Raw genomic sequence first — 25,940 nt, forward strand, 5'->3', positions numbered from 1 at the left:
CACACCAGAGACACGAGAAACATGCGACACCCACACCAGAGACACGAGAAACATGCGACACCCACACCAGAGACACGAGAAACATGCGACACCCACACCAGAGACACGAGAAACATGCGACACCCACACCAGAGACACGAGAAACATGCGACACCCACACCAGAGACACGAGAAACATGCGACACCCACACCAGAGACACGAGAAACATGCGACACCCACACCAGAGACACGAGAAACATGCGACACCCACACCAGAGACACGAGAAACATGCGACACCCACACCAGAGACACGAGAAACATGCGACACCCACACCAGAGACACGAGAAACATGCGACACCCACACCAGAGACACGAGAAACATGCGACACCCACACCAGAGACACGAGAAACATGCGACACCCACACCAGAGACACGAGAAACATGCGACACCCACACCAGAGACACGAGAAACATGCGACACCCACACCAGAGACACGAGAAACATGCGACACCCACACCAGAGACACGAGAAACATGCTACACCCACACCAGAGACACGAGAAACATGCGACACCCACACCAGAGACACGAGAAACATGCGACACCCACACCAGAGACACGAGAAACATGCGACACCCACACCAGAGACACGAGAAACATGCGACACACACACACCAGAGACACGAGAAACATGCGACACACACACACCAGAGGAACGAGAAACATGCGACACACCCACACCAGAGACACGAGAAACATGCGACACACCCACACCAGAGACACGAGAAACATGCGACACCCACACCAGAGACACGAGAAACATGCGACACACACACACCAGAGACACGAGAAACATGCGACATCCACACCAGAGACACGAGAAACATGCGACACCCACACCAGAGACACGAGAAACATGCGACACCCACACCAGAGACACGAGAAACATGCGACACACACACACACCAGAGACACGAGAAACATGCGACACCCACACCAGAGACACGAGAAACATGCGACACCCACACCAGAGACACGAGAAACATGCGACACACACACACCAGAGGAACGAGAAACATGCGACACACACACACCAGAGACACGAGAAACATGCGACACACACACACCAGAGGAACGAGAAACATGCGACACACCCACACCAGAGACACGAGAAACATGCGACACCCACACCAGAGACACGAGAAACATGCGACACCCACACCAGAGACACGAGAAACATGCGACACCCACACCAGAGACACGAGAAACATGCGACACCCACACCAGAGACACGAGAAACATGCGACATCCACACCAGAAACACGAGAAACATGCGACACCCACACCAGAAACACGAGAAACATGCGACACACACACCAGAAACACGAGAAACATGCGACACCCACACCAGAGACACGAGAAACATGCGACACCCACACCAGAAACACGAGAAACATGCGACACACACACCAGAAACACGAGAAACATGCGACACACACACACCAGAGACACGAGAAACATGCGACACCCACACCAGAGACACGAGAAACATGCGACACCCACACCAGAGACACGAGAAACATGCGACACACACACACCAGAGACACGAGAAACATGCGACACCCACACCAGAGACACGAGAAACATGCGACACCCACACCAGAAACACGAGAAACATGCGACACACACACACCAGAGACACGAGAAACATGCGACACCCACACCAGAGACACGAGAAACATGCGACACCCACACCAGAAACACGAGAAACATGCGACACACACACCAGAGACACGAGAAACATGCGACACACACACCAGAGACACGAGAAACATGCGACACCCACACCAGAGACACGAGAAACATGCGACGCCCACACCAGAAACACGAGAAACATGCGACACCCACACCAGAAACACGAGAAACATGCGACACCCACACCAGAAACACGAGAAACATGCGACACACACACCAGAAACACGAGAAACATGCGACACCCACACCAGAAACACGAGAAACATGCGACACACACACCAGAGACACGAGAAACATGCGACACACACACCAGAGACACGAGAAACATGCGACACCCACACCAGAGACACGAGAAACATGCGACACCCACACCAGAGACACGAGAAACATGCGACACCCACACCAGAGACACGAGAAACATGCGACACACACACACCAGAGACACGAGAAACATGCGACACACCCACACCAGAGACACGAGAAACATGCGACACCCACACCAGAGACACGAGAAACATGCAACACCCACACCAGAGACACGAGAAACATGCGACACCCACACCAGAGACACGAGAAACATGCGACACCCACACCAGAGACACGAGAAACATGCGACACCCACACCAGAGACACGAGAAACATGCGACACCCACACCAGAGACACGAGAAACATGCGACACCCACACCAGAGACACGAGAAACATGCGACACCCACACCAGAGACACGAGAAACATGCGACACCCACACCAGAGACACGAGAAACATGCGACACCCACACCAGAGACACGAGAAACATGCGACACCCACACCAGAGACACGAGAAACATGCGACACCCACACCAGAGACACGAGAAACATGCGACACCCACACCAGAGACACGAGAAACATGCGACACCCACACCAGAGACACGAGAAACATGCTACACCCACACCAGAGACACGAGAAACATGCGACACCCACACCAGAGACACGAGAAACATGCGACACCCACACCAGAGACACGAGAAACATGCGACACCCACACCAGAGACACGAGAAACATGCGACACACACACACCAGAGACACGAGAAACATGCGACACACACACACCAGAGGAACGAGAAACATGCGACACACCCACACCAGAGACACGAGAAACATGCGACACACCCACACCAGAGACACGAGAAACATGCGACACCCACACCAGAGACACGAGAAACATGCGACACACACACACCAGAGACACGAGAAACATGCGACATCCACACCAGAGACACGAGAAACATGCGACACCCACACCAGAGACACGAGAAACATGCGACACCCACACCAGAGACACGAGAAACATGCGACACACACACACACCAGAGACACGAGAAACATGCGACACCCACACCAGAGACACGAGAAACATGCGACACCCACACCAGAGACACGAGAAACATGCGACACACACACACCAGAGGAACGAGAAACATGCGACACACACACACCAGAGACACGAGAAACATGCGACACACACACACCAGAGGAACGAGAAACATGCGACACACCCACACCAGAGACACGAGAAACATGCGACACCCACACCAGAGACACGAGAAACATGCGACACCCACACCAGAAACACGAGAAACATGCGACACACACACACCAGAGACACGAGAAACATGCGACACCCACACCAGAGACACGAGAAACATGCGACACCCACACCAGAAACACGAGAAACATGCGACACACACACCAGAGACACGAGAAACATGCGACACACACACCAGAGACACGAGAAACATGCGACACCCACACCAGAGACACGAGAAACATGCGACGCCCACACCAGAAACACGAGAAACATGCGACACCCACACCAGAAACACGAGAAACATGCGACACCCACACCAGAAACACGAGAAACATGCGACACACACACCAGAAACACGAGAAACATGCGACACCCACACCAGAAACACGAGAAACATGCGACACACACACCAGAGACACGAGAAACATGCGACATCCACACCAGAGACACGAGAAACATGCGACACCCACACCAGAGACACGAGAAACATGCGACACCCACACCAGAGACACGAGAAACATGCGACACCCACACCAGAGACATGAGAAACATGCGACACACACACACCAGAGACACGAGAAACATGCGACACCCACACCAGAGACATGAGAAACATGCGACACACACACACCAGAGACACGAGAAACATGCGACGCCCACACCAGAGACACGAGATACATGCGACACCCACACCAGAGACACGAGAAACATGCGACACACACACCAGAGACACGAGAAACATGCGACACCCACACCAGATACATGAGAAACATGCGACACACACACACATCAGAGACACGAGAAACATGCGACGCCCACACCAGAGACACGAGAAACATGCGACACCCACACCAGAGACACGAGGAACATGCGACACTCACACCAGAGACACGAGAAACATGCGACACACACACCAGAAACACGAGAAACATGCGACACACACACCAGAGACACGAGAAACATGCGACATCCACACCAGAGACACGAGAAACATGCGACACCCACACCAGAGACACGAGAAACATGCGACACCCACACCAGAGACACGAGAAACATGCGACACCCACACCAGAGACATGAGAAACATGCGACACACACACACCAGAGACACGAGAAACATGCGACGCCCACACCAGAGACACGAGAAACATGCGACGCCCACACCAGAGACACGAGATACATGCGACACCCACACCAGAGACACGAGAAACATGCGACACACACACCAGAGACACGAGAAACATGCGACACCCACACCAGATACATGAGAAACATGCGACACACACACACATCAGAGACACGAGAAACATGTGACGCCCACACCAGAGACACGAGAAACATGCGACACCCACACCAGAGACACGAGGAACATGCGACACTCACACCAGAGACACGAGAAACATGCGACACACACACACCAGAGACACGAGAAACATGCGACACCCACACCAGAGACACGAGAAACATGCGACACACACACACCAGAGACACGAGAAACATGCGACGCCCACACCAGAGACACGAGATACATGCGACACCCACACCAGAGACATGAGAAACATGCGACACACCCACACCAGAGACACGAGAAACATGCGACACACACACACCAGAGACACGAGAAACATGCGACGCCCACACCAGAGACACGAGATACATGCGACACCCACACCAGAGACACGAGAAACATGCGACACCCACACCAGAGACATGAGAAACATGCGACACCCACACCAGAGACATGAGAAACATGCGGCACACACACACATCAGAGACACGAGAAACATGCAACACACACATCAGAGACACGAGAAACATGCGACACCCACACCAGAGACACGAGAAACATGCGACACCCACACCAGAGACATGAGAAACATGCGACACACACACCAGAGACACAAGAAACATGCGACACACACATCAGAGACACGAGAAACATGCGACACACACACACATCAGAGACACGAGAAACATGCGACACACACACACATCAGAGACACGAGAAACATGCGACACACACACACATCAGAGACACGAGAAACATGCGACACACACACCAGAGACATGAGAAACATGCGACACACACACCAGAGACACGAGAAACATGCGACACCCACACCAGAGACACGAGAAACATGCGACACCCACACCAGAAACACGAGAAACATGCAACACCCACACCAGAGACACGAGAAACATGCGACACCCACACCAGAGACACGAGAAACATGCGACACCCACACCAGAGACACGAGAAACATGCGACACCCACACCAGAGACACGAGAAACATGCGACACCCACACCAGAGACACGAGAAACATGCGACACACACACCAGAAACACGAGAAACATGCGACACACACACCAGAGACACGAGAAACATGCGACACCCACACCAGAGACACGAGAAACATGCGACACACACACCAGAGACACGAGAAACATGCGACACCCACACCAGAGACACGAGAAACATGCGACACCCACACCAGAGACACGAGAAACATGCGACACCCACACACCAGAGACACGAGAAACATGCGACACCCACACCAGAGACACGAGAAACATGCGACACACACACACCAGAGACACGAGAAACATGCGACACCCACACCAGAGACACGAGAAACATGCGACACACACACCAGAGGAACGAGAAACATGCGACACACCCACACCAGAGACACGAGAAACATGCGACACACCCACACCAGAGACACGAGAAACATGCGACACCCACACCAGAGACACGAGAAACATGCGACACACACACACCAGAGACACGAGAAACATGCGACGCCCACACCAGAGACACGAGAAACATGCGACGCCCACACCAGAGACACGAGATACATGCGACACCCACACCAGAGACACGAGAAACATGCGACACCCACACCAGAGACACGAGAAACATGCGACACCCACACCAGAGACACGAGAAACATGCGACACACACACACCAGAGGAACGAGAAACATGCGACACCCACACCAGAGACACGAGAAACATGCGACACACCCACACCAGAGACACGAGAAACATGTTACACACACATCAGGGACACGTGCGCTGCATGAACCCTTTACCTGCTTATTTATTTAGAGCAGGGGTCTCAAACTGAATTTACCTGGGGGCCGCAGGAGGCAAAGTCAGGACGAGGCTGGGCTGCATAAGGGATTTCACAATCAGCAGCTCCCCCCACCGTCCCTTGCATTGATTTCTAATTCAAAATCAAATTCACACTGAAGCGAACTATTTTGCCTATTTTACCTTATAGTTTCAGTACTCCCATTACAAGTAATCCGCTGTGTCCCCGCCGCAAAACGAGGGCTTCAGAGCCCCCAAATCGCCCGGGCGCATCGCCACCTCTGCCTGCACCTCTCACTCTTGCTTCACAGAGAGGGGCGGGCAGAGACGGCGATGCGCCGCGATTGACGTCAGGAGGGGCGGAGCTGAAGATGAAAGCTCTGCCCCTTCCAGGAAATGCCGGCGGATGGCCCCCTGGGCGATTTGGGGGCTCTGCAGCCCTCGTTTAGCGGTGGGGATGCGGAGGATTACTTGGAAGCACTGAAGCAAACTATAAGGAAGCTTCTGTCGGCGCGGGCCACAAAATATTGTATCGAGGGCCGCAAATGGCCCTCGGGCCGCGAGTTTGAGACCCCTGATTTAGAGGCTTGCAAGAGCTCTGGGCCAATTTATTTTAGCACATTTTTTTTTATTTCTTCTTTGTTAGATTTCCTTGCTTCTAATTAGTACTGCTGTAATGTGTATTTATGGTCACTTGTCACTAGGGGGCAGTGTGAGACAATAACAGACGACTTCTGCTTTCAGTTTCTGTATTTTCTGCTAGTAGAGAGAGATCAAAGCACTCCAAGTATTTACAGCACACCGAGTTCTGCTGACTGAAGTCAAAAGCAGTGCTTTTCCACGGACAGTTCATAGGCAGTGAAATGCCTCTCAAACTCTCACAACTGCTCACTGCTTCCTGGTAACTTCTCACTGCTGCCTTCTCACTGCTGCCTGGTAACTTCTCACTGCTGCCTGGTAACTTCTCACTGCTAGACATTAGAACTAATCCTGCGCTGCCTTCGCACTCTGATGGACTTAGGGAATTTGCAGGTGCTGCTCCGGGTGCTGGGTGGCGCCAGTAATCCTATGCAAAACAGTAAAAGAAACAGGAGCGCTTCTCTGGTGCATTAACTTTTTTACTTCAAATCAGACACACTTAATGGTTACACTTATAGTATGTGTTTAATCATATGCGCGTCTCAGGCCTGCCAGCAGTCCTCTCCTAGCTCCTATGCTTGGTCGGAGCGACAAGAGCGATGTTGTCAGCGTGGAGCGGGGTGCAGTTGGTGGGTCCGGGTTGCGCTGGAGCCTAAAGTCACGACGCGTTTCGTCATTGACCACGCCTTCGTCAGGTGACGCAACGGCAAATGCGGCAAAATTCCTTTTGACTCTCCTGAAGTGGGAGGGATCGGGGAGTGGCTGTTGAGTGTTCCCCTCATGTTTGAGTGAGCTCCGTTCGGGCTAATTAAGTACATAATTAAAAGGCTTGTCTTTAATAGATAAGCTTAAAACTTGCGAAAAGAACATTTAGAATGCAGGTCATGCTTAAAATTTGTAAAAGACATTTGTTAAAAAAATTATTTAAAAAAAAAAGGAGAAACAGAAAACACTACTAAAATGAAAAAAGGGGGAGATTGGAAGCGATTGGAAGGATGTCTGTTTTGAAGTAAAAAAGTGAATGCACCAGAGGAGCGCTCCTGTTTCTTTTAGGGCTCGTTTCCACTATAGCGAATCCGCATGCGGGCACTGCATGCGGATTCGCATACTCAATGTTAGTGTATGGGGCTGTTTCCACGTGTGTGGCGGCGGCGGCGTTTTTCGGTTTTCGGAAAAATCTGCACAACAGGGTCGTCAGATTTCGCGTGCGGCAGGAATGCGGGCGAATCGCCGCTAATGCATTCAATAGGGAAATCGCATGCGACTTTGCCATGCGGATTTCCCCGCGATGTCGCATGCGATTTCGCATGAAAGGCAATGGAACTTTCCACAGGCAGTAACATGGTTAATTTCGCCTGGCTCCTTGCCATGCGAAATCGCATGCAAAATCGCGGGTAAATCCGCATGGGGAAACGCAGCCGCATGCGATTTCTTCAGCGATGGAATCCAGGCGATTCCGCACCGCTACAGTGGAAACGAGCCCTTACTGAACTGCTCACTGCTGCCTGGTAACTGCTCACTGCTGCCTGGTAACTGCTTGCTGAGCACACAGCTCAACAGTCCGTGGAAAGGAGGCCTCAGCCAGTTTTGCTGATGGTGGGATTTGATGCCCTGCAGAGGATCGGACAGGAAAGTTGCAGAATAAAGTTATTGGCTTCCATGCACAAACTGTTAATTACGGTGACCATATGTCCCGCTTTACCCGGGACGCGTCCCGCCTTCGGGGGGCGCTGTCCCAGGCTGCATGAGGTCCCGGGAAACGTCTCGCTTTTAGCAGCGGGACTTCCCGGCCTCGGGACTCTGGCCACCGTACAATGAACTAGCTAGTTCATTCCCCGCAGCCCCGCTCCAGCCTGCATTGTCCTCCTCCGGAAGGCACAGGCAGAGCAGGGCTACGGGAAGATGGCGTCCGGAGGCGGAGCCCTGTACTGGAGACAAATATGTTTGCCCGCAGTGCGTTTATCTTGTACTGACATGTTTGGCCGCAGTGCGTTTATCTTCTACTAACATGTTTGGCCGCATTGCGTGTATTTTGTACTGACATGTTTGCCCGCAGTGCGTTTATCTTGTACTGACATGTTTGCCCGCAGTGCGTTTATCTTGTACTGACATGTTTGGCCGCATTGCGTTTATCTTGTACTGACATGTTTGCCCGCAGTGCGTTTATCTTGTACTGACATGTTTGCCCGCAGTGCGTTTATCTTGTACTGACATGTTTGCCCGCAGTGCGTTTATCTTGTACTGACATGTTTTCCCGCAGTGCGTTTATCTTGTACTGACATGTTTGCCCGCAGTGCGTTTATCTTGTACTGACATGTTTGCCCGCAGTGCGTTTATCTTGTACTGACATGTTTGCCCCCATTGCGTTTATTTTATGCTGACATGTTTGCCCGCAATGCGATTATTTTGTGCTGAAATGTTGCACATTGCGTTTATTTTGTGGTGTCTGGGGTAACTGTTGCTGCATTTATTATTTAATGTTCATAGTTGGCTGTGTTTGCTGCTTTGGGGTTATGGCATACTATTAAATAGCATCACACAGTTTCTGCACACCTATGATGTGAATCCACGTTTGACCACATCACGGCGTAAACACTGCTTTCTTATGCCTCGCTGTTGCATCATTCTGTTAGCTCCGCCCATAGAATGTCATGACCATGCCCATTTTTCGCACGCGCTGCAGACACCAAATTTTTCGGCGCACCCCCTATTTTTCGACTCGGCGCGCCGCAGTCCCCCCCCCCCTCCCCAATTCACCCCGTCCCAGGTTGAGCCTACAAAAATCTGGTCACTCTATGTTAATGCATTCGGTAAACCAGAAAACAGTGTGAATGGAAGCGGTTGTAGAATGTGTTTTGCAGCAGGGCCCGGACACAGCACAGGGTCTCCTCTCCGTCACTATTCCTGTGCCTGGAGGTAGCAACAGCAGGGCTCACGCACAGCACAGGGCCTGCTCTCTGTCAGTATTTCTAGGCCTGGAAGTAGCAGCAGCTGGTTGGCTAGCGTTTGTAGAATGTATTTTTTAGCAGGGCCCGGGCACAGCACAGGGTCTCCTCTCCGTCACTATTCCTGTGCCTGGAGGTAGCAGCAGCAGGGCCCGCGCACATCACAGGGCCTGCTCTCTGCCAGTATTTCTGTGCCTGGAGTTAGCAGCAGGGCCCATGCACAGCACAGGGCCTGCTCTCTGCCAGTATTTCTGGTCCTGGAGGTAGCAGCAGCTGGTCGGCTCACCCTTCTCGTCATGCAGCGTTTCTGGGAGTTGATAAGCAGGCGCGGACTATAAAAATCAAACCGTCCAGCCAGCCGTGGAGAGGAAATGAGTCACCTGTGCGGATAAATCTTCTTATGTTCACCATGCGGGCCCTGCGGCCTTCCCAGCATCCTCCAGGTGTTGGTGTGAAAAAACCTCCTGCCGCTTTATGGTCAGATCGTGTTAGTTAATAAGGCCATGATGTAGAGCAGAGTGAGGGAATGGAGAGACAGAGTGAGGGAAAAGGACAGGAGAGAGAGCATGATAACGCTCTGAAATCGGTCAGGAATTGGACTGCAGTGTGTGGACAGATCAGATCTCTCTCTGATCAGATTCGATCAAAGAGGGGTCTGTCTCTTGGTTGATCTGCCCATACACTGCTAGATCTATGGGCACTTTAAGGGCCCTTTTCCACTAGCAATCGCTAGCGTTCACGCTGAACGCTAGCGATTGCTGAATAGCAAAGTGCAGGAAAGTTCCGGCGATTGTGTTCACGATTTTGCTATGCTGTAGCAAAATCGCGGCAAATATCGATCCGCGGCGCAATCGCGATTGAGGCAAAAACGAATCGCGGTAGTGGAAATAACCTACTGCGATTCCTATGTTATTTAGCAAACCCTAGCGATTGTAAAATCGCTAGCGGTTTGCGATTTTACGATTCAGCTAGCCCAAACAGGGCTCTATAGGACAACTGAAGAGAGAGGTGTATGAAGGCTGCCATGTTTATTTCCTTTTAAGCAATACCAGTTGCCTGGCAGCCCTGCTGATCCTCTAATACTATTAGCCATAGCCCCTGAACAAGCATGCAGCAGATCAGGTGTTTCAGACTTTAAAGTCAGATCTGACAAGACTAGCTGCATGCTTGTTTCTGGTGTTATTCAGATACTACTGCAGAGAAATAGACCAGCAGGGCTGCCAGGCAACTGGTATTGATTAAAAGGAAATAAATATGGCAGCCTCCGTATACCTCTTACTTCAGTTCCCCTTTAAATGCTAAACCAGAATAAGCGATGTCCTGAGCTTTTTAAAAAGTATAAAAAGGTCTGTCTGACCCTTAGTTTTACTGAGGATTTATCAGACACAGGTGATGAGGAGCAGAGAGCAACGGAGTGAGAGTTCGTTCACACGTTTTTGCAATCGCTGGCGATTTTGAAAATTGCCCTAAAAAGCTTGTGCAAGGATTCCCTATGAGAGAGTTCACATCTGAGCAGTTTCCGATCCGCTCACCAAAGCGCTGCCTGTACCATTTTCTGAGCGTTTTTGCTCAATTAAAGGTATAGGGAAATTTCAAAGCGCTTTGTATAGCGATTTCTCCAGCGCCTTTAAAATGAAATACATTGCTTTTATTCTGTTCCAGGTCAAAGAGTTCACTTCCTGACTTGCGCTAGGAAGTGAAAAAACAAATCGTTCTGCAAAAGCGCTTTATACAAAATCTAAGCGCTGTGAGGAGAAAATAAAATGCGGGAAAAATCGAAAATCGCTGCCGTCAGTGATTTCGATTTTAGATGTGAACAATGCTTGACGGAACGGGGCAGCGGAGAGACAGTGCACAATTGTCAGTCTACAATGGATCAGTGGGACCGATTGTGGGCAGCACTTCTGTGCAGTCAGTGATAATCCCGGACAGGCAGATGCATTCGCACATATAGCCTATGGGGGGTAACGTGTCTGCCCTGAGCTACAGCCTGACCACAGCGGACCATCACAGCAGACACTATACTGTCCCCTGCACTGTCCCCTCCCGCTGGTCCTGCGTGGTCCGGCCACAGATGGGAACCGAACCTAAAGGGAAAAAATTCCCACTCGATTCCAGGTGGCAGTCAGATAAAATCCCTGGATCAACCCTGCTGGGTATTAACTAGTTATTATGGTTAGGGGTGATGATGCTGTATACATAGCTTCCAACTGTTCCTCACTGCGAGCCCTGTCCCTCTTTCCTCCTCATTTGTCCCTCTTTCAGGACTTTGTCCCTCTTTCTATGTAAATATTATTATTTCTACACTAAAAATGTTTGATTGAAATGTTACTATGAAGGAAAATGAACCAGGATAGAAAGGACCAGTGTGGTTTGAATTATAAAATAACCTATCTTTCTTATAAGATCTTCATTGTATGCGTGACTTGGGGTAAGATGGGGGCGTGACTAGGGGTGTGATGGGGCGTGATCAGGGGTGTGGCTTAAGTGTCCCTCTTTCTCATCTCAAAAAGTGTGCAAGGGAAACATGCAAACCTCCTTTTAAAGGAATTTGGTTGCAGCCGGTGGTAAATTTGGTGTTCTGAAAAGTGGCTGAAACATTCATGAAGGAAAAGCTGTTTTTCTTCTTGTCCCGCAGAAGCCGTATATCTGCAAGATCCCGGGATGTACAAAGCGGTACACGGACCCCAGCTCCCTCCGGAAGCACGTGAAGACGGTACACGGGCCCGACGCCCACGTCACCAAGAAGCAGCGTAACGATACCGTCCACAGGCCCGGCCCCAGAGAGAACGGAGACAGCGACGCCGGTAACAGGCTGAACGCTGAACATGCGGAGATGAACGGCGTCACCAGCAACCGCGAAGACTCCTTCCATACCAGGACAATCAAGACGGAGGACAGTATGGTATGTCATTTATCAGCGGAGGGGAACCGCTACATTTATGGGGACTTACTTTCTCCCCCAACCCCCACTGGCGAACAGATTAATGCGCAGTTCAGTCATGTCTATAGATTTATACACATTCTCATATCCTGTCACCCTAATGGTTCCCATACACGGTCCAATAAAAACATTCCTTTTTCCCATTTATGTGACCAAAATGATCGAATGAAAGACAAAGAATCTTTTTTTTTTCTTCCGATAAAGATCCCGTTTTTCCAATAAAAATCTGATCGGACATGTTGGTAAAATGTTTATATTCAATCTAACGAAATATAATCGAACAAAATTATCTAATTGAAAAAATGGCACCATGTACGGGCACCTTTAAGATTGTTTTACACCAAGAGCAGTTTTCTGTGATTTTGTGATCGCTAAAAAAAAAAAAGCTTGGTTCCGATTTTTTTTTTTTTTTTTTTTTTTTTTTTTTTTTTAATGCAGCTTGAGTGTAAAGTCACCTGATCTCGCCAGAAGCCTAGAAATAAAGTTGTAGAGCGCCACCTGCTGACAGCACACGGCATACGTTAAATAGTGTCAGGTCATATTTCACGTATAATTTTAAAATAATCTTTTTAGTTCTGAATATAATAAAGACTATATTATACTCTTTAAATTCTTTGTACAAGTTTCCTATGAGGTAAACAGAATCTATTTGATATAAGAAAAAAATAATAATACATTTTGATGCCCATGAAACATAACTGAGATGAAAAACGAAATTTAGACAAGTAGGGGTTGTTTTTTGTGATTCAAGATCACCATTTTATGATCTTGCATAAACCCTAAATCCCAATCTACACGAAACGATTCTTTGCACAATTCGATTACGATTCTATTTACGATTCGATTAAATCAGACATGTCCACTGTTTTGCAATTGCAAATCGAACTGAATCGAATCCCGATTGGACATGTCGGATTTAATCGAATCGTAAATAGAATCGTAATCGAATCGTACAAAGAATTGTATCGTGTAGATTGGGTGCCTAGATCTTATTGACTGAAAATCGGTGCTACAACAGGTCTGCCCAATCAATTATTCGATCGATTTCAGGCCGAATGCATCGATCGGACATGCTCAAAAATCTCTGTCCGATGTGGTCAAATTGGGTGTGCGGGGGTAACTACTTGTGATATCCACCCAAGTCCCAGCCCCTAGTTTACATTTGGGGGGCAGAGTTGCTGGGCCAACGTCAAATCGATTTCATGCTGAAATCTGCCAGTATAAAAAGTTCTGTTTGACCCTTAGTCGAGAGAGAGGGATATAGAGGCAGCCATATTTATTTCATTTTAAACAATACCAGTTACCTGGCAGTCCTGCTGATCTCTTTGGCTGCAGTAGTGTCTGAATCACACACCTGAAACAAGCATGCAGGTAATCCAGTCACACTTCAGTCAGAGATCCTGATCTGCTGCATGCTTGTTCAGGGGCTGTGGCTAAAAGTATTAGAGGCAGAGGGTCAGCAGGACTGCCAGGCAACTGGTATTGCTTAAAGGGATACTGTAGGGGGTCGGGGGAAAATGAGCTGAACTTACCCGGGGCTTCTAACGCTCCCCTGCAGACATCCTGTGTTGGCGCAGCCACTCACCGATGCTCCGGCCTCCAGGTCACTTCTGGAATTTCTGACTTTAAAGTCAGAAAACCACTGTGCCTGCGTTGCCGTGTCCTCGCTCCCGCTGATGTCACCAGGAGTGTACTGCGCAGACACAGACCATACTGGGCCTGCGCTGTGCGCTCTTGATGACATCAGCGGGATCGAGGACACGGCAACGCAGGCGCAGTGGTTTTCTGACTTTAAAGTCTAAAATTCCAGAAGTGAACCGGAGGCGGGGCTGGAGCATCGGTGAGTGGCTGCGCCAACACAGGATGTCTGCAGGGGACCATTAGAAGCCCCGGGTAACTTCGGCTCATTTTCCCCTGAACCCCCTACAGTATCCCTTTAAAAGGAAATATGGCAGCCTGTATATCACTCTCACCTCGGGTTACTGAGGATTTATTAGACACAGGTGATGAGGACCAAAATTCTCTTTGGTCCTCATCACCTGTGTCCGATAAATGAGAGATAACAGTCACAGATGCGTACGTGTTTCTATAACTCTCATAGAGGTACAGATACAGGTATTGGGGTCAGGCAGGGAGAGAGAGGACACTCTGACAGCCAACACCATCTTTATATAATGGGATATTGGACTTCAGTCTGGCCGCACAGAGACCAGCGCTGTTCCCGTCACCACGGATACTCTTCGTAACGCTGAATATTCCGCGCGTTTTATATGTTAAGCAGTCATGAGCTGAACTCTGCTACGCATTAAATATGTCGCGGCAAACGACGGCGTCTAAAGCTGTCACACCGGGAGCGGCTTGTAATGTGTATTTACAGCACGTGCTTCTGCCGGTCGTAAACTTTAGTGCATAGCCGGGTAAGGGGAAATGGAACAGTAATGTTGATATTAGCGGATATAAACATTAACCCAGCGCTGATGAGCCGCACCGGACGGGTAATCTGTCAGCCAATTAGCGCGCCGCTCGGTGAGTCCTCGCCGTGTTAATGTCCCCCCATTAGGTACGCCTGGGGTTTATGTTCTCGCCTTGCGTTAATAGCTCGCTAGATGTCCTATCCGTGCCGAGATTGCCGGTAATATTGCCGCTCGGATATCAGAGGTGTTAATATTTTGCCTGGAAAAGCGACGCGTGGCATTAAAAACGAATTATTGTCGGGACAGATTAATGCGAGATTCCGATAGCTGCGTCGTTTGGTCTTGTCGTAATTACTGAACAGCCACAAGTCTGATCAGTCGCTGGTTTCTGGCCTAAAGTGATTCCACAAGACTCCCTGTCATAAAAACTTTCAAACCAAACTTCAACCCAAAACTTTGTGTTTGCTTTGGAGACGGGATAAAGTGGTTATGAAGTGTTTGGGTTTTTTTGTTTTTTTCACTTTTATTGCTGCTGGGGTCACACTGGGAGGAACTATACCCACTTCCTGTTCAGACAGGAAGCGTGACAATCTCTTCTAGGGACAGACGCACAAATCATGAAAAACGTATTTTTGCTGTCATCCACTTTATGCCCTAGTGATCTCACGGCCTCCTATACAAAGCGTATGGTATCACAGGGAAAGTAAAGGTACATACACATATCCAAATTTTCATTGGCCATTCACTGACCAATTTTACCACTGCCATGTAACATGCGGGCCAAATTTTGAATACTATGAGCAGAGGTAAGGCCTCGTACTATATAGTTAGTGGAACAATTGGCCAATCACAATTGGATGTGTATGCCAAGCTTAAGCAAGTCATGTTCTCCCCAACAGGGATACAGACAGCAGTAACAAATTGACAGGTTCAAACCCTTCCCTGCTGTACACAAAACCAAAAAGAAATAAATGTTTTTGCTAGGTTTGGACTGGTGCCTCTACATACATTTAGCTGGCAATACTCATATAGATTGCCACCCAGTGAGGCAAATTGATCGACTCCTTTCCCTTGCAGCAGGGAATCTATTGAAAATCTATTAAATCACATAATTGCACGATTCTTATTATTTATATGGTGCTGACATCTTTCGCAGCTTGGAAGTGTATTGTCTTGTCACATAACTTCCCCTCAGAGGGGCTCACAATGTAATCCTTACCATAGTCCTATATGTATGTATATATGTGTGTGTGTGTGTGTGTGTATATATATATATATATATATATATATATATATATATTTATATAATCTCATGTAGTGTATGTATTGTAGTCGAGTGCCAATTTAGGGGTAAACCAATTAACTTATCTGAATGTTTTTGTGATGCGGGCGGAAACCGGAGTGCTCGGAGGAAACCCACACAGACACAGGGAATACATACAAACTCAGAGCAGATAGTGCCCTGGGACTGCAAGGCGAGGCTGCTAACCACTACGCCACCGTGCTGCCCACGGTTCAATGCAGTGCAATGCTCTGTCGAGCTACTGCCATTCATGCCCAGTACCGCGTTCAGTCTGAACCAGGTGGCGTACTTTTCCAGGGGCTGACAGCATCACAACAGAGGGGACCAGGATGACATCGAGGGAGCTGATGGATGAATCCCCAGGTGAGTATAAATCCTCCTTGATCACAGGTACACCTTAAACAGAAAATTAAAAAATTCTCCTGGGAGAAAAGGTGAATTGTATGAGGACCATGAGCTGTGTGGGTGGTAATTGGATGTAATATAACTTATCTGTCCTCATTAACTCCTCACTAACTGCATGTTTGTCTCTCTGTCTCTCTAATACTTTCCTAAGGACAGACCTTACCGAGGTGAGAGGGGTCTTCTCTGCGTTCTGCATGTCTGTCTAACCTGGGGGGGGGGGGGGGGGGGTCTCTGTGCCTCTATGATATGAGATTGTCTATGTGTGTAACGGTTTTTCACAATCATCGAAAGCCAACGTTCTCCCCGTCTCAGGAGAGATTTACTTTTCATCTTCCATTTCCTGCATCTCTCCACTCTGATGCCTCCATGTCGCTTATTCTCCTCCCATCTGTCCCATGTTACATGTTATGGAAATCTGGTAGGGGGTGGGGAACTGTGGGGAGCTTGGAACTTAAGGGCCCATTCACACTTAAAAACGCAAAACGCTGGCGATTTATGCCGGCGTTTTGCGGGAGTGATTTTCCCGCGGAAAAATCACTGAACACTGCAGCGATTTTTTTTTTTTTCCGCGATCACGTTTAGTGCTTCTATAGCACTGAAACGTGAACACCGGGAAATCGCCTGAAAATGGTGAAGGCGACGCGTTTGCGTTTCGGGATTTTGGGTGAATTGCGGAGATTAGCGCAAATCGCACAAATAACAACGGGCCCGTGGGGTTTTATTACACTAGCGCTTTTTAGAAGCGCTAGCGTTTGAGCGTTTTGCCAAAATCGCGGAAAAACGTTCTAGTGTGAATGGAGGCCCGTAGGCCCCGTTCACACTGCACGCGTTTCCAGACGAGTTTTGGGAACGCATGCAGGAGGCCAACACGCACGGCATCAGAGAGTGCATAGACTGAACTGTCTGATGTTCACACTGCATTCGTTCCAGACCAGTGCGGTCCGGGAACGCATGCTGCACGCATTTTTTACAGAAACGCATGGCTGACCCATTCACTTCAGTGAATGGGATCAACCACGCAACGCATACAAACGCGGATGGCGTGCGTTCGTATGCATTGCGTTCCGAACGCACGACCGTCCGCGTTTGAAAAGTGAACACGGCCTAAGAGTGCAGAGATCTCAACACTGGAGCCCCGAGGAATAGAATTATCCAATGCAATCGGGGGGGGGGGGGGGGGGGGGAGACACAGGATGCCTTGGTAGTATGTGGGAATGACAGGAGAATCCATGGCTAGGGTGCAGAGCTGAGAACCTGTACGTGCAGAGATCTAACCACCAGACTTCCCATTAGAAAGAATAATCATATGGGGGAAACGGAGTCTGTAGGAATGGATGAGGCAGGTGCACGGAGATCCCTCCACCGCAGAAGTACAAGAACCTAGCCGGCGAGGGAATGCTCCCGGTATCGAGTGTAGCAGATGTGCAGAGCTGGGGATTGTAGCATGCAGAGATCCCACTACCAACCAGCGTAGTCCGTAGCAGTGAGGGGGAGCCACTAGTAATGGGTTTCTGATCATAACAGGTACTGGGGCCCCCCAGAAAACCTTGATTGGTCCCCCCCAATGTTCTCTTGCCCCTTACAGCCTTGTGGACCCTCTCTCAAGGATCAAAAAACAAGTTTGGCTACCATGATGTTCTGGCCGGTTTCACACTGTCGTGCCGGCCTGCGTTGCTGTTGTGATGCAGTTAGATGATCGCATTCCTTCTCCCCCCCCCCCCCCCCCCCCCCCCGCTAAAAAAGGCCTTCGGGGATTTCCACGTTCATACATGTCCGTAAGCCAAGCAGGTAATGAGGCTCTCTAGCGCTCACTTCCTGTGGCAGGAGCGTATTGAAAAAAATATGCTTCCACGCACGTGCGCGGCAAGTTAAAAACTTTTTTTTAAAGAAGTCTGCGTCGCCATAGAGTTACATGACTTAAGGTCCGCTGTTTCCCTTGCGTCAGCATGCGGCGGTAAAGTCACTTCCGTCGCACCATCCCGGTATGAAAGGCCCCATACACTTTCATTGGTGTAGCGTTACCCTGCAGTGAAAACAGGGTAACGCAAAGCACTAGTGGGAAAGGGGCCTGACACCCATAACAAGAGTAGCCACAAAAACACCTGATCTTTAGGATGGTCCCCTGTATCAGAGGAAGGGAAGGATAGTAGATTGGGCCCCCCTGCTTCCCTCTAGTTATGCACCTGATCAGGAAATTGATCATATCTCATGTATGGTCAGTGTCCAACTACGGCACCCAAAAAATTTCTGTCGCATGTCAACACCCACCGCCCCGCATCCCCTACTCTCTGGTTATATGAAGCAAGACCCTCTTTGTAGTCATGGTTTTATCTGCCTGAGTGATATGTTGAATGATTTGTTGACTCCTCCCCCTCTCTCTCGCCCTCTGTAGATGCAGCCCAGCCCTGGTGGTCAGTCGTCATGCAGCAGTGAACCCTCTCCACTTGGCAATGCCAACAACACTGACAGCGGAGTAGAGATGGGCCTGCATGGAGAGGGAGGCCTGGGGGACTTCTTTGGCTTGGAGGACATCGGCCCAGTGGTGGACTCCACCGTCTCTTCTGGTACAGCAGTGGTCGGCCTGCAGCTCAGGAAACAAGGTGGCACGACAGTCCAAAGGCTGGAGCTGCTTAAGAAAGAAAAGCTGAAAACGCTGAAGGAATCTTGTGCATTCATGAGCCCGGCTCCACCAGCTAGGAACACCAAACTTCCGGCCATCCCCGGAAACGGTAAGCAACGTCTTGGGTGCAACCACAAGTGTAGTCTCTGGTGGGCGAGTCTCAACCAGGCCGGCAGCATAGGAGGTGCATTAGGCCTAAGAAATCAGATATTCCCAGCATAGGAGGTCCAGTAGACCTGAGATATCATATTCCCAGCATAGGAGGTCCAGTACGCCTGAGATATCAGATATTCCCAGCATAGGAGGTCCAGTATGTCTGAGATATCAGATATTCCCAGCATAGGAGGTCCAGTACGCCTGGGATATCAGTTATTTATTCATTTATTGTATTTATAAAGCGCCAACATATTACGCAGCGCTGGACATTAGGTTGACATTAGGACATTGTTTAGGTTACAGACAATATTTAGGGGTGACATACAGCAATATGACAATACAGGAATACAAGAAAACCAGATCACACAGCACAGTATGAGTACAAGGTAATGCTTAGTCATTGGAGGGGAGCATGGAGATTAGGCAAGTTAGGTTCACTCAGATGCATAGCATGGGTTCTCAGTAATGGAGGTGCAAGATCAGGTAGGACACAAAAGGAGGAGGACCCTGCCCAAAGGCTTACAATCTAGAGGGAGAGGTAAGGACACGAAAGGTAGGGGACCAGAGTTCAGCTGTGGGTTTAGAGCACTTGTGAGGGATAGTAGGTCAGAGTGAAGAGGTGAGTTTTGAGGGCCTTCTTGAAGATGTTGAAGGAGGGGGCTGCCCTAATGGGTGGAGGTAGGGAGTTCCATAGTGTTGGAGCAGCTCTTGAGAAGTCCTGGAGGCGTGTATGGGACTGGGTGATGCGGGGGGTGGTTAGGCGAAGTTCATTGGAAGAGCGGAGTGAGCGGCTAGGTGTGTACCTCTGACTAAGATCGGAAATGTAGGTTGGACAGGTTTTGTGGACAGATTTGTAGGTCAGACACAGTATCTTGAATCTAATTCTGGACTGGATAGGAAGCCAGTGGAGGGATTCACGAAGGGAAGCCGCCCAGGTGGAGCGATGGGAGGAGTGGATAATTCTGGCTGCCGCATTCATGATGGACTGCAGTGGAGTTATTCGGGTCATAGGGAGAGCAGACCGAAGGGCACTGCAGTAGTCAAGGCGGGAAATTATGAGGGCATGGATGAGGAGTTTGGTGGTGGCAGAGGTCAGGAAAGGGCGAATCTTACAAATGTTACAAAGGGGGAAATTGCAGGACTTTGTGAGGTTTTGGATGTGAGGAGTGAAGGAGAGTGCAGAGCCCAGGGTGACACCCAGACAGCGGGCTTGAGAGGTAGGGCGAATGGTAGTGTGGTTAACAGTGACATGCACATCTGGGAGGTTCATGGATGACCGGGGTGGGAAGATCATAAATTCCATTTTGTCTAGATTTAGTTTCAGGAACCTAGCGGACATCCCAGTATAGGAGGTCCAGTAGATATTCCCAGCATAGGAGGTCCAGTAGATATTCCCAGCATAGGAGGTCCAGTACATGTGAGATATCAGAAGGCTCTGGTTCCTATAGAGCCTTCCCGTTCCTGTCCTCATCCTCTCATTCCCCCGCAGGGTCCTCAAGTAAAAAAAAATCATTGTGTAGCGGTGCATGCCTGCAGCTGTACACCTCTCCATATAGACTAAAGCCATGTCTACACATCCACCACCATGTGGCATGCGAGCTCACCTACACAATCTGTTCATACTAGTTTTTAAAATCTGTTGGCCCTCCTACTACATGGAAGTGGTGTAATTGCCCAGTTATTGGCCAATAAAAGTTGCATGTGTATACTAGGTCTAAAGCCTGGTACACGCTTTTAACTATGATTAGCCAATCACTTAGGGCCCTTTCACACTAGAGGCCTTTTTGTGGCGTTTTAACGCCACGGCCATAGTTGGCATTTTCCAAGGTAAAATGAAAGTCCATAGACTTTCATTTTACCTTTCGCACTTAACGCTGCGTTTTGGCTGCAGGCGTTTTGAAGGCGTTTTAAGGCCAACACATTACTCTCAAATGTAAAAAAGCTCCTGGGAGCTTCAAAACGCAACGCTCCAAAACGTAGTGTTTTGGAGCGTTGCGTTTTGAAGCTCCCAGGAGCTTTTTTACATTTGATAGTAATGTGTTGGCCTTAAAACGCCTTCAAAACGCAGCGTTTTAGCCTTTTTACCGCTGCCTGTAGTGTGAATGAGCCCTAACCAACTTTACCACATCCATGTAGTATGAGGGTTTACATACACAATCTGCTCATAGTATTCAAAAATAAATGTACCCTCATACTACATGGAGGTGCTATAACATTGGCCTGTCAAGATTTGATGTACGTACCAGGCTTAAAGGGAACCAGAGAGAAAGCACCCTTGTGTATTTTACCATATATATCAGTAAGAACATTAGAGAAAACACTTACCATGCTCTCTGTTTCATCCTCACTGTCTGTTATCAGCTGTGATAAGAATCCTGGACTGAGCATTCAGTCTGGCTTTGCAGGGAATAATTATAGCTGAGTCATTATAGCAGAGCCACAAGGGGGCAGGCTTGGGCTTGAAAAGACACCAGAGAAGACAGACTCGGCTATAATCATTCCATAGCAAAGCCAGACTGAGTACTCAGTCGGGGATTCTTATCAGAGGTGATAACAGTCAGATTAAACAGAGAACAATGAAACAAAGAGCAGATTAGGTGTTTACTGTCATGTTCCCACTGATTTACAAGGGAAAATACAAGAGGGTGCTTCATCTCTGGTTCTCTTTAAGAACACTGAGGACTATGTAGCTCCTTGTGAGCAGCTTGGGACTCAACAATACTGTGCACCACAAGTCCATGTCCTCATGAAGATGTGCCAGGCCTGTGATTGGCTTAGGATTCTAATTTCTAACCATTTAACATGCATACAACTGAATATCGATGAAGTGAATGAGGAAGATGGAAAGTCCATGCATCAAAGGATGGACCTACCGGTATATGTAAAATTATCTTGTGAAGTTATTATTTGCCTAGTTTATTTTTGAGTGTAGAAGGGGTCTAAAGCATGTAAAAAATACATTACGGTACTTGGAGGGCTGAACAACAGTGATCCTAAGTGGTTCAATTTTCTCACTAGAAATGTAATATTTTGTAATATTTTATTTTACTAACTTTCTGACACACCAATTTTTTGAATAATGGTGTATCTACTCTTTCTTTTCATATATTGTTGATATCAGATGACTTCCAAATTTAGATTTTTGTTTTGACTGTAATTCTCATTGATAGAAGGATTTGCCTAAAGGGGTTAAATGTGTTTTTCTTGTCTTCCAGGCTCTTTCATCGATAACCTTGGTGTTCCAAGCGGTGTGATGACCAACCAAAGAATCTCAGACTTGACTCTGAATGACATAACCATGTTGAACCATCTTAACGAGAGACGTGACAGCAACTCAAGCACCATCAGCTCAGCCTACACCAGCCGCCGCTCCTCAGGGATCTCCCCGTACTTCTCCAGCCGCCGCTCCAGCGAGGCTTCGCAGTTTGGAGGACGGCAACACAACAACAACAGCTCTGCTGACTCCTATGATCCCATCTCTACCGATGCATCCAGAAGGTCAAGTGATGCCAGCCAGCATAATGGCTTGCCGACTCTCCTGAACCTCACGCCGGCGCAACAGTATCGATTAAAGGCCAAGTACGCTGCAGCAACAGGTGGCCCTCCACCAACCCCTCTCCCCAACATGGAGAAAATGAGCTTGAGGAACAAGATGTCACTTCTAGATGGGCCAGACTTTTCCTTGCCTTCCTTTAGACAACACCCAGGGCCCAGGCGGTGTAGTGACGGCGCTGGAAACGGTCCAATGGCAATGTATCCCCATGAAGTTCCTGGGAACAATGCCAGAAGAGCTAGTGACCCAGTGAGGACAACAGCAGGACTTGACACCCAGCATCTCCCAAGGGTTCAGCGCTTTCACAGCATGAACAGTATGAATACCCTGCATCCTCCTCCAGTTATGGACAGAAGAAATGCTGTCCTCCCACAGTACACACGCTCAGATGGAAGTCTTCATAGGCACATCTATTCACCGCGACCGCCCAGCATAACTGAGAACGTCATCATGGAAGCCATGTCTGCAGACTTGGAAATTCCAGGTGGAGAGGATGACCTGGTGCTGCCAGATGACGTTGTACAGTACATTAAATCTCAGAATAGAGGGGCGGTAGACGGCAACCTTCCTGCAGAGTTTAGTGGTCAGCCTCCACATTTCCAAAGCAGTATGAAGAATTGCAATCCATCAGCACAGGTTCAGTGTAGGATTTCTGGGGGTTCCACAAATGTAAGCTTTGCACCAGTTGGGGATACTCAGAATTCTATCAGCATGCAGAAAAATAACATGCCCGTCCAGTGGAACGAGGTAAGCTCGGGTACCGTGGATGCTGCAGCCAATATGCCAAAACAACCATTTGCTCAAGGGAACTTGGCAGTGGTCTCGCAGAAACAGAACTTTGGCCAGTATCAAAACTTCAACCAACAGTTGTTCCAGACAAGGCAAAGTAACCTGACCCTGGCACAACAAGACCTCCCAATGAGGAATGCCAGTGTGAACAATCATAGATTTAACTATATGCAGCAAAGGACACAACAGCTGAACTCATGCCAGCATGCCAACTCTGACTTCAACCAGCAGGCCAGTTATAACCAGTCTCAGCATATGCTGAACACCAGAGTTGGTAATGAAGGCCAGTACCAACTCTCACCTTCCTGTAGTAACCCAGCAAATAAACCTGGACTTCATATGCACTCTCCGCAGAACACCAACTCTATGAATAATCAACATGTGGCACTCAATGGTGGTGGGGTGACCATGCATGGATCAGAAGCTCAAAACTATTCAAGCAACTTCCACACAAATCATGAGAACTTTCATCGAACAAATCCCTACACCAGCCAGACCCAACAGAACATGTTCCCTTCTCAGCACAGTGAGATGGCTTTGGCTACACAACCAGTAAATGTCATGCTTCAGCCAAGGCCACCGCCTCATCCTCCGAACAGGCCGCAAAGCATTCACTCAGGGCATCAGCCGAACTACATGAGGAGCCCACACTCAGTGAATGAGCAGAGTCCATGCCAGCAGACAGCAGAGGCTACGCCAAAAAGGACAAATGAAGAAGCTGAAGAGACTCCATGTATGAATGGGAAAGACAATGGCTTACTGTATTATTCTGGGCAAATACAAATGTTTGAGCAGAATCAGAATTACAGCACAGGGCTGGACTCTACCGTGAGGCAGGTCTCCACCATGCCATCGCCAGGCGTCAACCAAGTCACCAGCACTGTGGACTCCCACGTTCTGGAACCCCCACCAGTTATAGACTTTGACGCCATCATGGATGATGGAGACCAGTCCAGTCTTATGTCTGGAACTCTGAGCCCAGGACTCCTCCAGGGCCTCTCTCAAAACTCTTCCCGCCTGACAACTCCCAGGAACTCTCTGACCTTCCCCTCCCTCCCCGCTGGGATAAGCAATATGGCAATCGGAGATATGAGCTCTATGCTGACCACATTAGCCGAGGAGAGCAAATTTCTCAACCTCATGTCATAACTCAAAGCCCAAGCCTTGAAGGCATCTCACAATTGTGTTGTATAGGTCACCTATGGGAAGGCCGCAGCTTTCTTACTGAGGACAACTTTTTCTGCCCAAAGTGTAACTTGCCAAGCGAGTGAAAAAAAAAACGCTGGCTGCGGTTCAAGTTGTGGAACTGCCAACCCCACATAGTAAACATTGCACAGAACTGAATTACTGCAGCAGGGGAGATAATCTTCTAGTCATCCACATCAAGCAAAGTCATTAATTTATCTTGCATTTTTCTAGTTTGCTATCTGCTTCCTTCGTCGTCCACATCCTTCCACGACCGGGAGAGGATGTGGGATTTTCAGTCCCCAATATAAACTTTTTGCAAAGTTTCACAACTTTTGGTGAGCGAAGAAGTGACCTTTCACGCAGAATTCTGCTCAGAGATTTTAGACTTCATTTCAAACCACTGCTGTATTAAGCAATAAAGAGCCTGACGCTCTGGGAAACTTCAGAAGATGGGAAAACTGCTGTTTGTTGGGGCACAGAATTATTTTTTATAGCAATATTGCCACAAAAGCCTCAACCTTTGTTTACATCCTGTTTGTAAATAGTCTGAACGGTTTTAACTCGCGTGGAAACGAGA

General features: G+C 48.8%; 1 protein-coding gene across 1 annotated transcript in view; it reads left to right on the forward strand.

The window, feature by feature from the left end:
* Positions 1 to 25,332, forward strand: part of GLI2 (GLI family zinc finger 2) — a 205,291-nt gene extending 179,959 nt beyond the window's left edge. Inside the window, exons 12-14 of the mRNA XM_068246150.1 lie at positions 12,630 to 12,896; positions 19,450 to 19,786; positions 23,049 to 25,332. Of these exons, the coding sequence (XP_068102251.1) occupies positions 12,630 to 12,896; positions 19,450 to 19,786; positions 23,049 to 25,324 (2,880 nt within the window). The 3' untranslated portion in view covers positions 25,325 to 25,332. The remainder of the gene's footprint in view (positions 1 to 12,629; positions 12,897 to 19,449; positions 19,787 to 23,048) is intronic.
* The last annotated feature ends 608 nt before the right edge of the window (positions 25,333 to 25,940 follow it).

This window comes from Hyperolius riggenbachi, chromosome 7 (assembly GCF_040937935.1).
Source record: "Hyperolius riggenbachi isolate aHypRig1 chromosome 7, aHypRig1.pri, whole genome shotgun sequence".
NCBI lineage: Eukaryota > Metazoa > Chordata > Amphibia > Anura > Hyperoliidae > Hyperolius > Hyperolius riggenbachi.